Raw genomic sequence first — 16,823 nt, forward strand, 5'->3', positions numbered from 1 at the left:
AAGGGATCATCAGTTAAGATAGTCCTCATGTCTCTTCATGTAATAGCTGAATCCGAGACCAAGATGAATCTGTGCTGGCATCCCAAATCAAAATGCTGTCTTGACCTGGACAGAGTATTGCTGAAAGCCTGTATCTAATCTTTTTCTTCCTTCCAAGTTATCTTCATATCCTTTGCTTTGACACAGCAAGGTTTTTTAATGGGCCTGAATACAGGGCTGTCCTATTATAAACAGACATCTTTGAAGAAACCTGCATGCCTGAACTTTAGGATTTCTTCATCTTTGCAGATCCCCAGCAGGGATCAAGAAGGTCCAAAATATTTGCATGGCTTAAAGGTATGACATGATCAGAGCAAAATGTTAAGCCTGACTGCTATGTATACTAGGTCTTGGGAACATGTAGAGCAAACAACCAAACCTGGCTGCACACCAAGATTTAAAACAGGAAGATGACATCCAGTATCCATGACTCCAGGCCAGGAGACACTTGGTATGGACAACTGCAAAACTCTGTAAGGAAGCACTTGGAAGGCTCCCAAAAGCACCTAGGGCATAGCTGCAGCAAGAACACTCACACTGTAATGGTCTATACAGAGAAACCACTGCCTACAACAGCTGTAACAGGAACAAAGTCGCCGCAATTATTTACCAGTCATACCACACCACGGAATCATTCAGTGCTGGTCCACATCTTTTAACTGATAAAAAAAACTAATTTACAAAGCAAATTAAACCAAAATAAAGTCCAACACATGCAAATAAGTACTAACAGCCAAAAAGGAAAAAACTGAACCATTACACCAAAATTTACACTGCCGCTGCAGAATCATCCATCTTGTTTTGCTTACACCTCTCTTCAGATACTATACACTTTAGACCTTCTAACAGAATACTCAAAACAAGATTAAAAAAAAAAAAATCTGCATTGTACTGCTGATTACTCAAATACAAACATATGTGGTCTCATGCAAGGCACAGTAAGTATGAAAATAAATAAAGACATTTAAGTTTGAATGAAGTAAGGCAAGTACCTTATAATCTTGATCCGGCAGCATGTTGAGTAAGAAAGTCACCATCTTCTGTGGAAACTCATATTTTATTGTCCAAAATAATAATTCTTCTAGAAAACACTTATGCTTCAAAACATCCATGATAGATTGATCTGCATAAAAGGTTGGAGGAGGGGATGTATAATGTAATAATCATGAAAACTAAAAGCAGTGGTAGTGTAGTTGCACCGCCTTATATAAAATTCACTAACAAAAATTTAAGAACATCTTTGTGCACACTGTACTTTTTTTTTTTCCTCAAGAAACCCTGAGAAGATGAACGTGGCCAACACTGTAGTGTCAGTCTGTAACAATAAAAAGGACCTCCCAGAGAAGCCAATGAAAGTACTTAGTACAATTCTACCACATAGAGTCTAGTCTTCATTGTTTGCATTGAACCACATCACCTTACTCTAATAGTTCTACTAACTGTAATGAATCACAGCAATATGCACAATATTTACAGAGCCACTTAATTGAAACTATTCATGCAGACTACTATTTAACTGAAGTTAAAACAGCAAAATGACAAAATATAATTTAAGTAATGAGTTCTATCACCTAAGAACACTTACATTCTGTTTATAAAGTTCTAAACAAGCAAAATGGAAACAATAATGTATCAGTTATTCTTATTTTTAAAGCATCATATGTTCTGACTGATCAACCACACAGTTGTTGGTTGCCTGTTGTTTGGGTTTTTTTAAACGTAAAAATTACTATAATCAGATAACCAGGCACTAGCTCCTGATGGTACTAGAAGAGAGAGTCTCATCTTTCCCCATTTAACTCCTGGCCATTCACTCTGACCCCTACTCATGCTGACAGTACATCCATGTAGGGTACCTAAGTAGGAATCAAGCCATCTTTGCATTCTGCCAGCTGCATTTTTAAGCATCAGTTTCCCAATTGCAGAGCTGCACAAACTGACCTCTGCTAGAATAAACTGTTCATGAAACTTTGGCTTTGACAAAGCATAAATCATATTAAATCCATTGAAAAAAAATACACTAAAATATAAAGAGTCTTGACCATCATTCTTCTAAAAGGTTATTTATGATTTAAAACTACAACAGGTATTGTTCACTCCTGTAACACAAAAGGACTAAAGAAAAACAATTATCATAATGCTCCTTTATACCTAGAAATCAACTAGGCCTGGGACATGCACACATGCACATGCACCCCCCAAATGCCATATTCCAGTGGGACTATATGAAGTGCTCCCATCAGCAGAGATTCAAAAACACTTAAGCTGAACATCATCTAGCCACAAAGACCCGACACGTCTCTGTAGTAGGACAGCTTCACGAACTGCACTGGATAGCATCCTGCCTATCCTAAACAGGATAGGCATTTGAGTATTTCTTAAGCAGGAATTACCTCAAATTTCCACCATTACCAAAGGTCAGAGTTCCCCAGTCAAGTGACCAATCAACCCAAAACATATCAGGAAATTGCAAAAGATCATAAATAGTATCATGTAATTTAAATTTCAGGGATCTCCTCAAGACTCTAGCAAGCCACACAAAGACAAGAATGTGTTTTATCCAATACATTCTGTAAGCATCGAAATAAAAAATTACCTTCACAGAATCCTGAAAGATTTTAAAGTGTTTGTAAAGCATTACACATCACCTATTGCAGCAAACATACAATGATTGTTTATGTTCTCTTCCTTGTCTCTTGCTAAGAAATTGTGTAAGAGATTTTACTGCCCGTGAAAGCTTGGTAGCCAGGCAAACTGAAGTCCTCTTTCCACAGAACAGCAGCACCGGTTTAGGTACATGCAAAATACCACTGAGTAAGAACACCAGGCATGGAGACAAGTGGCACACCACCTCATCTGTCACTCACGTGCACCTTTCTCTGACATGTATCACAACTGAACAGCACGTACCAAATTCCTTATGCAGCAGTTTCAGGCAGGAACAGAATATATATACACTTATACTTGCTACAGAATTTAAGTAGGCAGAATGCTCTTACTCAACTTGGAAAATTTGCCAAGAACACCGGGACTCATGTCCCTGCTCTTGTGAAAAGTGCCACATGAGTCTGAATTTCTTTCACCAAATAATATTTTTAAAAAATAAGTCAATAGTGCCTGTGGGTTTAAAATTACCTTAAACATCTGGTCCTTCAGATGGATGCAGATTTTAAAAGAGTAAAATAAAAATCCTCTCAATACTCAGTCTTATACCTGTATCAATGAACCTCAGCATAAAACCTTTATTTTCTTTAATGACACCTTTTGTTCTTTCCTAGTGCCACAGAAAACCCCAGAAATTGCTGCAAACATCTCTCTAGAACACAAGTCTTGCATTCTAAGATATCCCCAGTATATAAATAAGGCTCTATGAAGACAGTACCACTACAGACCTATGATGGGACTGGGAGTCTGCTTGTACGGAAAAGGTAAATCTGTTTTTATTCAATACTCAGTTTTCTAAAATTTTCTTTTCATACTCTTATTTTATACCCTACTGGACATAAAATATGAATACTGAAAACTTCAGAAAACTATTCAATATTTAATAAAAACAGATACTTACCCTTCCCCCATTGGCAGACTCCCTCCTCTGGGGCTCATACTAGAAGCTATCAACATCATGAGCACAGTCCATATTGGGATGCCTCAGAGGGGGAAGACTACAATCCTGGGGGGAAATCAAATGTTGAATTAAAGTATCCCTTTTCCTGAAATGCCATTGCTGATACTGGTTTTCAGATATGGTACCTTCTAAACCTGAACGTCCTCCCTGCCTATTTCCCCTAATCAGTTATGAATCAGAGAAACTCAACTTTTTTTCTTGTTACCTGACTCTAACTTATCTTTTAGACAATCCAACTGCCTCAAAAATTCAAGTAAGAGAGCTTCCCTTGGATGTCTGTAAGTTTCCTGCATTTCCCCAAAACTACCTCTTCTTCCACACTATTATTCTCTGTCACAATCTTTCACACACCATTTCCAAGATTGCCTCTTAACACCATTGTTGCAAAACCAATTAGCTGGTTTTCCAGCTTCCCAATCTTATTCCTTCAATCTGAAACCACCAGAAACAATCTTACTTTCACATACTCCTCACAACACCTTCCAACCTCTTTACTGACCTCATGAGACCTTGCATTTCAAATTCAAGTTCCAAACTTTCAACTCAAAGCTTTTCCAGAAGTTTAATTCCAACTTTCACCTGAAGGTTTTCTACCTGAATGTTCTTTTCTCTAGACTTGCAATTTCTTTGTTCTGCTTTTATCAGTCTCTTCATACTCATAATTAAAAACAACAAAATAAAACCCCCACAAAAACAAAAAGTGCTTCAATAATAAAAATAATATTTTTAGTATTATTACTAAACACTTTAGCACAAAAAATTGACAAGGACAGCACAGGATAGGGCTACCTTGCCTCTAGCCTATGGCCATTATTGAATTAGAACTTGCTCTGACCTCAATGTAAGTGCTGCTCATGTTGGACTAGAAATCGCACAGAGGACTAATTTCAATCTAGGAAAACAATGAAGTGGTTTCAAACAGGACTTGATTCAAGTATCTTTTCTTAAACATCACTAGAAGAGTAGACGAAGACCAACCAGAACGAAAAAGAACCACTCCTGCCTGCCTGAGAATACATCCATACTGTACAGGAGTGTAATGAAAAAAGTAATTGTTAAGAACAAATACATCAAAAAACTTGTTTGCTAAGTTGCACTGCAACTTTGTCAGCCACGCAGTGAAAATGGAATGAATTTTTAGAAGTCTACTTACGACATGAAGGTGACAAAATGACTGCTCAAACAGAGTCCCAGATAGTGGTACTCACTCAAGGGAAAGTTGCCAATTACCACAATTTCACTTGCTACTCTTTTTTAGATTTTGCTGTGTTTAACACCTGTCACATGCAGCACTCCAGTGCTTGGGAAGTGAACAGATATCCCTAGTTAATTTTTCAGATAGACAGAAAGCAAATATGATAAACTGAGATCAGTACTTTATAAATACCTTTGGTGGTGCTGCTTAGTTTCACCCTCTTGCGCTTGCCCACACCTTGGCTACCATCCTGGTCCTCCTGAAGAGTTTAAAAAATTGATAATGGTATATTTAGAATGTTATTGCCAAGAGATGGTATGCTCTCAAAATTCTGGTTTAACTATCAAGCTAAAACAGAAAATCCCAAATATACCAGAAAACTACTTTTACTGTTGACAGGAACCAATCGACTCCATGCAACTCCATAGAAAAGAAATCACATTTTTTTTTAATTTGCCTTTTTTCCCCTACAGGCAACATTACTATCTGCAAGTTCAGACAGCTTCATCTATTTAATTAACTTTGTAATGTTTCTTGCTTTGATTTCTGAAACTGATTGCTACAAAAACATTTAATGCTACAAAAATCTTAACTGTTGCACATCCAAGGTTTCACCTCATTCATCTGTAGGGTTTGGAGTTTTTTGTTTCCCAAAAGAAAAAGCAGCCAACATGTTGACTATTAGAGTTGGCAACATAGGCATTTAGCTATACATTCCCTAATCAATATAAAAGTTTTCATGCAAGAATAAAGTATTTTTGACACCTTTAAGAGGTCAAATCTAATTGCTGAATTCTAATTGCTTGTTCCCTACAGAATAATGCAAACACTTTACACAGGCACTTGTCATCTGAAGCTTTCAAGGCGCTCTGCAAACAAAACAGTAAAGGTTCCAAAACAAAATGCAAGTTAAAAACACCATCACCACCACTTTACAAAATCTAACACTAGGCGTTAAAAAAGAAAAAAGAATGTGAAAAAAGAATTGCAAGACTATATTAAATGCTGCATGGATCTTTACCAACAGTGGTAATAGTCCTAATGCAACAGTGGAAATAAAGATTCCTACTGGATCTAATATTGAGTAATATGGAGTATCATTAATGCAGATATCTAGTACTGAAACTAAGTCATCAATGTCATTCTCCTCTTAGCAAATGCCCTATTTTACAACCAAACTTCACTACAATGATAAAGAACCTGATACTCAGGAAGTTACTGTCCTTCATTGGGAAGAAAGTTTATTCATATTTTATATCCAAGGACTGACCAAAAGTTTCATATTCATGAAAAGTCTGAATTTTCCTACCCTTTTTCAGTACCACCATCTGAAAATTCATTTTAAGATGGACAAACATTTGAACTCTTAGGTGTCCTATGGTCTTTGTGAACACATGCAACTTTTGTACTTCAACTGGGAGCCAGACAATTCTCAAGATGTTGCCACTGCCCACTCCCCCATCAGGGGGGCCAAGTACTCTAAAGCAAACATCAGACCTGCTGATACACTACAAGACTCTGCGACGTAAGTCTCCTGCCCTGAAGAAGAGGCATCTAAATTCCTGTAGCTAGAAAGCTGATAGCTGGAAGTCTCAAGACTGCTTCAGCAGCCTCAGTTAATCCAGAGAATTGCTAGATGGGCCTTAACCAGAAAACAGTGCATTTGTGTATACAATTTGTGATTAATGTGTTGGATTCTAGCCTCCAACATCACTGCTCTGGCAAATAAAATGCAGTAGGAGAAAAATGTAAACATCTAAGTCTTTATCACAACTTTTGAAGTGATTTCAATAAAAAGAAGAAAAATTGAGTGACTTATGAGAAATGCTTTCTTGATAACTTTTTTTTTCCCCTCCATAATGTTAGACAGTTGGCTTCCATTGCTTAAGTAAGGTAGGATGACATCTTAATGTCAGTGCAGGAGTTTTGACAGCATTGAGATTGAGAGTGCTAGGTCACATAGTGTCTGACAAGCCCAGGGATAAAGAGTAAGAGAATGAGTAAGCAAAACACCTTATTTTTACCCATTGGACAATGCTGTCTAAATATACCTGCATAACAGCAAAGATCTACGTAGGTTTACTTAACATAATATTTAACAATATGCCAACAATATTTAACAATATGTTGTGCCATATCTGTTGTAAACACAAATAATAAACTTCAAATATTATATACCATACATTGATTTTTGTATGATTACATTAAACAGCAATTGGAACCAACAAGTATATTAACTGAGTAATACAGCATTCAGTGCTGAGTAAACTACAAGGGCAGCCAAAAACACATATCAAAAAAAGGTTTATTTGTCACTGTAGTAAAAGTGATTCCTTGGAATGTAAAAATTTCTTAAGTAGGAGGACAGGTTTAGACAGGACTTTTTTTCTCCTTTTGCACAAAAGGAAAACATGAGAAAGAAAAGCTAACAAAAGAAATTAATAGCGAGTTCTCTACAAAATACTACAAGATGTAACACAAACTATTTAAGAAATAGAGCGCAAGTAAGCCTATACTACTGGTGGGGGAGGAACAACCTCTAACAATCTCAGGATAAATCAATCCTTCAGATTTATTTTTATCTTAGAACTATCTACTATTGTGGAAGTGAAACTAAATATCAAACTATGCAAAACTTTTCAAGCTGTTTAGTACCCTGCAGAAGCACTGCTCTAATTTGTAGCCTATATACATTTGGTAATCTAGCCTTTCTTCTGTGAAGCAACGCTACTTTTAAGACTTACTTGGTAAGAAAATAATATTAACCTTTCTAAATTCATCTTAAATACCAGAGGAAGAAAATCCAGTTAAAAGCAGACTCTTGCCACACTTTTTAATTAGAACACAGTTTTACTCTGCTGTAACAGAGTACAGTAAGGCATTACAAAAGCTTTATATGCGCTTTGTAACTTACAGGGGAGTTCAGGGTAGAGGAAGAGAAGTCAAAACAAAGTAACTTTTTTCTCCTTTCTCTAGTAACATCATTTTTCTCATCAGCATTTCAGCCTCCCACCTGCACTGTTCTGTTTTGGCTTTTGGATGAAAGGACTGGATTTACTTTCAGCAATTCATATTTGTCAAGCAGACCATTATTAGAAAAAATACTGTAAAATAAAAAATTCACTTTCTCCAGAGATGCCACAGAGGGTTGACATTATTTCTAATTGCATCCCATATTGTATCAATGAGATTTTATTGAAGACATGAAAGGAAAATTCAGAAGTGAAAATACTAAGAAACACCTAATTTTTTGAGTGCTTAATGTTTTAGCGCTATGTTATTTCCTAATTACTTTTAAAAATTTTCTAAATACAGATTTCAAAATAGGCTCTTGTGCTTCTTTACAAGGTATAATTTAATTAACATCTTAAAATTGATTCCAGGTATGTGAGTATATGCAGGATTTCAATCTAGAAAACCCACATCTGCAGTAACATAATAAAATACCTTTATATCCTGGAGATCAGAAAGAAAAATCTCTACACAACAGGTATCTTTAACTAGCAAGTTATAACACAGTTGCTGTAATTCCTCCCTTTATTTATTCTTAAAATATCTTTTCCTAGAAAAAAAGTATTTGCCCTGTAAAAAAATATATTCTCCCCAAAATACACCTGTTGCCACCTCCCTCCTGTAGTCACAAAAGAAACATCAGCAATATCCAGTCTCTCTTCAGACTCTGAACAACTTCAGTTTATTCCTCTCTCCTCATCACTTACAGGAGTAAAATACAGAGAAGCATGTTGAGCCATTGAAAGTTTATCTGAAAATACTACATGAGGTTATTAACATTAACTTGAATTGCCACCTTCTTTCATGGTCCTTATAAGGGATAGTCAACAATCTTTTGTGGTTGGTTTGGGGTTTGTTTGGGTTTGTTTGTTTATTTGTCAAGTGATGGTGAAAAAACAGCAAGCAATACTCTGAAAAATGCCAAATTATAAATAGCACTGCAGAAAGCGTAACAGATGCTGTTGTGCTCGTGACAGAGGCAAATAAGTCATACAACTGCTTTAGACAGACACAAACAATTGGTTTTACTTCAACACTTGCTCACACAGAATTCAACGTAAGCAAAGATCCTACAAAAAGTATACTTTACATTATTTAAAGTTTGTTATATTGTTCTACAAGAATGGATGCTAAGACTTACAAGTTGAAATTGGGTTTTAAATAGTAGGGAAAAAAAACAAACTGAGAATAAATTGATACAGTAACTCTACCTGAATTAAACTTCCCTCCTTAAACTTCATATATTTATTACAGCTCAATCTTAAGGGAGATTCCCTCCTTTTCACTCCCACTCAATGTATTTGTTAAGTAAGGTCAAGTCTACACATGGGAATTTATCTACAGAGAAATTCTCACTGCTGCTATCACCAGTTCAGCTGGATTCTCAAGTGCCAAAAATTGCTAACACCATTCACAGCATCACACGCTGTAAGTTAGCTTTAATCAAGCCCAATTTACTTGATAGTGATTTTTGAACTACCTAAACAAGTTTCTTCTACATTACATACACATATTAAACTGAAATAGTATTAGCAAAAATAAGGATTTTTCAAAAGATCCTTAGTAAATCAAAGGCATAAGATCTATTCCTTTATATCTCATTTATTCCTAATTATTAAAATGGAGAGAATATGTGGTAGACGGAAGATTTAAGGTTTGTGGGATTTGGCTGCAAGCATTCTCTCCATTTAATACTCCATTGCAGTTCATTATAGTCTTTAAAAACAGTCTCACCTCATCTGAAGAATCCCCTTGTCCTGATGTTGCTGTAGCACCTGCTAAACCTTTTGAAATAAAAAAATTCAGATATTCCTTTTGTAAGTCTTAAACTGAAAAGAGTTTATGATATTTAATGAGCCAGTATGAAATGAACACTACATTAACTTTTTTTAAAAGATACACAGCAGTGGACTGAGAAGTTGGAGTAAGACTTCCAACCAATACGAAATCAATGCAAACTTCAACATACTGAGTTAACAAAGATGTGTTCTTTCAGAAATTGCAGAAAACTCTGATGGCCTTCAGTGATTAAAAAAAAAAAAAAAATCCACAGCACTTTTGTAAGAATAGGGGGCTTAACTCAGTTGCCGTGACAAAATTCCACTATGAGCAATTTCATCTTGCCTACTCAAATTCCACTAATGCTATGATTGGGAAATGATGCTTAGTATATTAGCAACAAAAAGTTAACATGTTTAGCTTTGTTGACAGAATTAAAATGAGTCCTGTAATTTGATGGTGCACTAAATAGCAGGTAATTCCTTAAGCTTTAATAAGATTTGGTTTGGGTTGTTTGTTGTTTTTGTTTTGTTTGTTTCAATAAACTAAACAATTTATATCAAAAGCAACAATAGTAAAATCTTCTCTTAATATATTTTTCTACACAAACCTTGAACTGCTAATGTGCTAGTTCCAGCTCCTTGTTCCTGCATACCACATGCAATTTTATCCTCAGGAAATGCCAGTCCAGAGCCTTTCAAAGCAATGAGGTACTTTTCATGACTTTTCTTTGCACATGCATTCTCTCCAACACCTTAAATACATACGTAAAACAGCATTAATGTACAACAGCTACTTGGTTCATATATTCTATATTCAATAAAAGCAAGTTAAAAAATGGTCCACAATGTTTTAATAAGCTGTATAATTATGAGATGTAAAAGCTAAGAAGTTTTTTCAACTAATGAACTGAAATCTAAAAGACAAGAAACCTCCACAGTTTTTGCCTTCCAACACAGTGTTTTCTTCTAAATGATGTACTTCATTTCTGTTTTATCAGCACTGCCATCATTAACACTAAAGCAAAAAAAGGATTTGGTTGGTTTTGGACCAGAAGGACAGGGATCTACAATTTCCCATGGGGAAAAAAAAAAAACAAAAAAAAACAGTAATGGTAACACACCAGGTATGATTTCTAATATTTGGAATTTTTCTTTCAAAGTTCAAGTTCTGACAGCTGCAATTAACAAAGACTATTCATAAAGGTAACATAATTGCAACTGTTTGATGAAGCAAAGTCACACTGGACACTCAGGATATAAAATTTTCCACAAAGAAATGGACCAAAAAAACTCAACACGTTTGTTACAGAAGGAAAAAATAAACTGTAGAAGAGCAAATTCTGCCAATTGTTGAAGGAAAAGAAAACATGAAAAAGATGATGGCATCTTTCTCGCTGTGCCCCTTTTGCATTTGAAGCCAAAAGGACATGTTTTGCTCTAAAATCCCTTTCTTTCCTTTCCCTACCCAGAAACTGTACCTACTCCTGCACACATATTCTCCATTCCAGAAGTCCAGATAAGAATGCCTTACTTCCCATTGCCTCTCCACTTTTCTATCTCAGGAAATTCATTGCATATAGGAAAAGAGAAGTCATTAAATTTCTCTCAATCAAATATCATTAAACAGGAGTGAAAAAGAGGAAGGAAACAGAATACAGACAACTGTCCCTGAGGCAGCATTCCCAAGCGTTTCTCCTTCCAAATAATGACTTGGCAATTGCCTGTTCTACAACTACCTGCTGCCCAAGCCAGTTACAGCAACTTAAATCTACAGTAATTACTATTTGTTTCATACCTATGCAAAGGAAGTATGCAAAGTACTCAAAAAAAGACACTTTCTAATTCCAACAAAGTAAGATGGAGTTAATTTATACTAGGTGGTATGGAGTTAATAGTGACTGCCCAATTTTTTCAGATTCATTATGATTTGGTACAGGATGCAATATATAATTGGGAAGAGGGAGGAGGTTTAAGGAAGAAAAGAAAAATAAAAAAGCATTGCACAGAAGTACAGGACACACAATGGCCTTTTGCCATTCAGGTCTCCTCCTGTAACTTCTGTGAGAGCAGATCCCAAAATAAGTTATTTAAGACATAAAGTTATATAAGACATATTCCACTTTGAATAAGCTTGATATGCCTTATTTGGAGGATCTAAGCTGCCACGTTCACCTCACTTTAAAGATAACAACTTCATTATAAGAACTCTTTTGAAATTAAGTATGTTTATACGGTTATCTGGGACACAGAAGATAAGAGGTTTGCTCTTAATGACAAATGTTTCTAGTTGCTCCTGAAGCCCACCCCCCTTCTATCAACAACAAAAGTATCCGCAAAAACATGCATTTTTCTGGGTTTTGAGATGTCAAATAAAAACATGCAGAAACTGATAAATAAAATTTATGTCCTGAAATTCTCCATAACTTGAAAATTTAGTTATTAGAAATAACACAAACATACCAGAGCTAAGATCTTTGTAGAACTGTTGGCTAGTCAAAACCTGGGTAAGAACTGATCGCATTGCTCCTCCCATTTTGGTCAAGTCTTCTAGAAAGGAAACATGAGGCTCCAAAACCTGGAGGATTTTATGAAGGTCTTTCTCTGATGGCAGATCAAGAGCTGAAAACCACACAACAAGAACTTTTGGTGTAAATGTAATGTAATTTGATCAAGACCTTCACAAGGCAGAACAGCTATGACCACCAAAAAATAAATTGTGCTAATAATGCTCTAAAATCCACATGTACAAGTTTCAAATTAATCCCAATTTAATTTCCTTGAAGAGCTCAACACAATGCTCGGTAACCTTTAAGGTATTTAAGAAGCTCTTCAGCAGAGAACAAAGATCAAATGACCTAGCCAGGCAGTAACTTTGTTAGGAAAAGAGGTACAAAATTAAGTACTATTAACTACAGATAGCATTCATGCATTCTATACAGTATTCATGTACTGTTTCTTCACAGACTGCAAAGCAAGAGAGAGCAGCATGGTAAGATACACTAGACACATGCAAATTGAAAACATACCAGGCTCATTATACCCCTCTCTTAAGTGCTGAATAAGACTAAAGATGAACTGTGGAAGAACTAATTCTGACATCATCAACAAGTCTTTTGGGACACATGGAACATTTGAATTTGACTTAATCCGGTGTCTTTTACAAAACCTATAAAACAGATGAGAAAAACGTTAGCCAAGCACAGCTCAGCAGAACATATACTAGAAAATCATTATTTTTTTTTATATTTTTCAGATACTGCATCCATTTACACTAAAAGTGGGGCAGAAATGACAATCTGAAATTCCAGCTAATATTTTCAAACCCATTTTGTTTCTCTGTCCAGCAAATTATTAAGTTGCCACATTTTTTCCCCTTATCAGAGTCCACATATCTAACATCCCAGTTCCTTCCTAGACATGCTAGAAGCTTCTTCCACTGAACAATTAAATTTTTTTTTTTAGCAAGACATAACTCCCAATTTCTAAAGAGACTAATTGAAAATATCAAACTGAAACAGTTCCTCCCCTTTCTGTGAAATAGTTGGGGGCTGGACTGAGTCTTCAAGTCCTCATTCAGCTACTGACATTTTTAATGTCTTTTGACATTAAATAAAAAAAAAACTCCCAAAAGCTTAAGACATTGCAGGATCAGTATTTATTTCAAATGTATAACAACTAAGATTGACTTATCAAACGATGATAGAAACAAAAATTGTGCAAACTGTTTCATTTAAAAAGAAAAGAAAACATTTCTTCCTTGGCAAATTCCTGTATGGTAGTAGCTGAGGCTTAGCTAATGCACAGTGACATGAGGTTAAGCCAAACCCCGTTAGAGCAGACAGAATGATTTCCCACTGACTTAACATGAGCCTGACTCAAGAGTCACTGAATACTTTTCAGTTCCAAATCTATTTTTAGAAAGAACATTTACCAGCATCAAAGAGTTATTCACCCATGTCAAAGAAGCTGACAAGAACTAAAGAGTCTAAACCACACCACTTTCACTGGAAAGATTCACTAGATTTTACCAGTAATTTTTGATCAAAGGTTCGGAAATGGGTTCAGGTTTAAATATGAAAATTGTTTTCATGTCTCCACTATATTTGCTATGCTACACATTCCAGAAGAAGCCTGCTACTTTCTACAACATAAGCTTTTCTTCTTTGAGAACCTTTTTTCACTTTCAAAAGAAGGAAACAGAAGACACAAAGCAAGAATCTGAATTTATGGTACACATAAAAAGAAAAAAAAAAACAACAACAAAAAAGGGGGTGGATGGAAGTCCAGCAGTTCAGATGGCATCTTTGCAAGATTAAAGATCAAGAGCTTCTCCTTTGCTAATTACAGATTACACTTTTAATTAAAAGGTAAGAAGACTAGCCAGATAATTTGCAGTTTGTATATACAGCCTAAGCATCCCCGAGGGGGGGGGGGAAGTGCCTGGCAGAACAAGCTCAGTGATGACTGGTAACTTTCTGTTAATGCACAAATGGATGGTTTTCACTTTCATCATTCATCTTTGCAAATGACATTTACAGAAGTTATGAAAAGTCATTCACTTTTTCACTTCTGTCTTTCACTTTTGTCCCATTCACATATAGAAACCTGAAGTGCCAGAAAATCACGAATCTGGCCTGATCTATGCTGCAATATGCTACCTTGTTTGTTATCTTAAAGGTATTTGGTTTCCCTTTCACCACTATCCTTATAAGAAGGGATCAAAAGTAAATAAATACTTAAAAGACACATAAGCAAAGAATTACTATGCGGGGTTTTTTAATAACTTCCCCTGGTTCCCTCCAATATATTTTGCATTCAACCAATGCTTTTGCTGTATGATCACATACATGCTAAGGGAGTCACAGTAATAAAACTCACACGCAGTCATTCTGAATCCCAGTTTCTGCTAAGCACAAAGCTTCCTTCCTTAGAAAATAAAAAGCTCTACTCCCCAAGAAGCCTATGCCAGCATAGCAGTTGTGAATCAGCCTATGAATTATCCCAATTTTAACACATCCTGTAACTGAACTTTAAAATCATGTCTTCTCCTGAGATTCTCAAGAAAGCACTACTTACAAAGTGTGCTATTATTACTATATTAATACAGATTCTGAAAAAATTAAGGCAGAAGCCAAATTCAATTTACTACAAGGAAATGTCTTTTCACTGTCACATGCACAAACTACGGCAGTTTCAAACAGGGAATGATTTCTACATACCAGGCCCTAAACCTTAAAGTAGGAATGCCAGTATCATTTTACAAGATGAGCCATATTCTATATTTATGGCTCAAAGGCTACAGTATTAAAGTACTGTCAAAAATCACTATCCTATTGTAACTGTTCTTTAACCCACAGAACACCTCCTTGCTGACATGACCTGCCACTGGACAAGCTATTGGCCAGACTGAATTTCAAGGACAAGAATTACTCTAATGATCAAGAAAGGCAACCCAGACTGTATTATTTACAAATCCGGATGAAGAAATCTTACTGAGCCCAAGTTTATAACATTCACGCATGAGACACCGTTTTATGCTGAATTACGGAAAACCAACCCTGCCACTCAAAGGTACTTCCACAATCCTAAAATACCAATACTCTGTTCTACTCAAAGCACTACTGCCTCCACAGAGTACTATACAGTTCTTCTACAGATATTGACCAAAATGCCAGACAATGACTTGGAAGATCTCCAGAGTTAAAACAGAAGCTGCTTGAACTTCGGAAGAGCCAGAACCCCAAGCTGTGCCAAGAAAGAAACAAGTAGAAACTTCTTACACAGGCAGAAAGAGATACCTGTGACAAACTTCTCAATGGGTTACACACTCACTGGACAAACAGCAGCCAAAGCTATTCCATAATCAATACCTTATACTTCTAGAAGACCTTCCTTACCACAGTTTCAGTTAAAGAATTGTCTATGTAAATGTACTTTCAAAATGCTCCCAAGACTATTGAAATAGCAATTTAATAGCAACAAAAAGGAGTATTTTCCAAATCTCTCCTGGTAACATCAAGCTTTGGAAATACACCACTCAAAGCAGGCAGAAGTCTCTAACAGGGGGGTGATGAAAGGTGAATATAATCTAGATAAGAAACAGTTTTCTGAAGAAGCTAAAAAATAATTATGGAGAGGAAGACTGACTAGACAAATAACAAATTACCCTGAGTTGTTAAATCACCTAAGCTTTATTACATTATTTCAGTATTGCAAATTACTTTTTTACAAGCATGTAGTTTCTATTTAATCTGTAGTACTTCACATTTACTGCGCTATACAGTCTTCCTTGTGAATATTTTTACTATTATACTCCAATGAGATTTAAGAATAGGAGTATTTCAGTGAGAGTGCCAGTTCATTAGCCACAGATATTCAAGCTCTATCTCACCAAATGTCTAACACAAAAGTACAAAAATGCAAGTCTACGGTGAGAAAAAAAAGTCCTGATCTTTTTTTCCCTTCTTCTTTTCTCCAATTCAGAAGTATATTCTGTTGAGATTTTTTTGTTTGTTGGGGTTTTTCTTCTGTGCAGCTCACTATTTTTGAAATAGCTTTTTCACAAAAAGACAAGACTAATTATGGCAAAAGGAGAGAGTAACAAAAAAATCTGCAATTAAATAAAACCAGCTTTGATAAGAGGTCTTGTCCACACAACTTCAAAATAATTCCTGCAATTTCTTATTCTGCATTGGCATGTTATTTGTAAGATGTAGAATATTGCTGACATCTACATGACTAAGGAATACCACTTATTATTAACATAAGCAGCATTAACATCTTCCGAGCAACCTTCACTTTAGGCTTTCCAGATTGATTCCACTCTCTCCTACTATTTTTCCATCTTTAATAATTCTACTGTGATTTTCCAAAATGTATTTTACAAGTGCCTGCAGGTAAAGTAACTCCTTTCTTTCAAGCTACAGTTTCACAACTGCATAAACTGAACTAGGGCGGTCCTGCCACAGCCTGTCTTCAGCCCTCTTATTTGTTCCAGCACTAGCACTTGATTGACCCTGTATTAAACCAGTTCAGGAGCTAAGCTAGCAGCAGCTATTCACTTTCAAAATAAATAAAAATTAATTGGGCCAGCTTAAATTCACCAACACTCACAGACCTGCCTTCTTGAAATCACAGTGAAATCCCTAAATCATCCTGCCATCATCCCTTC

The 16,823-nt window shown here is 35.8% G+C and overlaps 1 protein-coding gene across 11 annotated transcripts in view; it reads right to left on the reverse strand.

Annotated features, from left to right (window-relative positions):
• Positions 1 to 16,823, reverse strand: part of UBR3 (ubiquitin protein ligase E3 component n-recognin 3) — a 109,566-nt gene that overhangs the window by 82,472 nt on the left and 10,271 nt on the right. For 8 of the 11 annotated variants that reach the window (XM_062604711.1, XM_062604709.1, XM_062604708.1 and 5 more), the window contains exons 2-7: positions 12,679 to 12,818; positions 12,113 to 12,271; positions 10,261 to 10,404; positions 9,606 to 9,655; positions 5,052 to 5,118; positions 1,032 to 1,162 (exon numbers count right to left, since the gene is read on the reverse strand). In XM_062604711.1, the coding sequence (XP_062460695.1) occupies positions 1,032 to 1,162; positions 5,052 to 5,118; positions 9,606 to 9,655; positions 10,261 to 10,404; positions 12,113 to 12,271; positions 12,679 to 12,754 (627 nt within the window). In that variant the 5' untranslated portion in view covers positions 12,755 to 12,818. Of the gene's footprint in view, positions 1 to 1,031; positions 1,163 to 3,604; positions 3,710 to 5,051; positions 5,119 to 9,605; positions 9,656 to 10,260; positions 10,405 to 12,112; positions 12,272 to 12,678; positions 12,819 to 16,823 lie in introns of those variants that run through there. The other 3 variants (XM_062604710.1, XM_062604714.1, XM_062604715.1) reach the window with 3 other exon arrangements.

The sequence above is a fragment of the Pezoporus occidentalis genome, unplaced genomic scaffold (genome assembly GCF_034315485.1).
Source record: "Pezoporus occidentalis ecotype Australia unplaced genomic scaffold, CSIRO_AGI_Poc_V1 ctg88, whole genome shotgun sequence".
NCBI classification, from domain to species: Eukaryota; Metazoa; Chordata; class Aves; order Psittaciformes; family Psittacidae; genus Pezoporus; species Pezoporus occidentalis.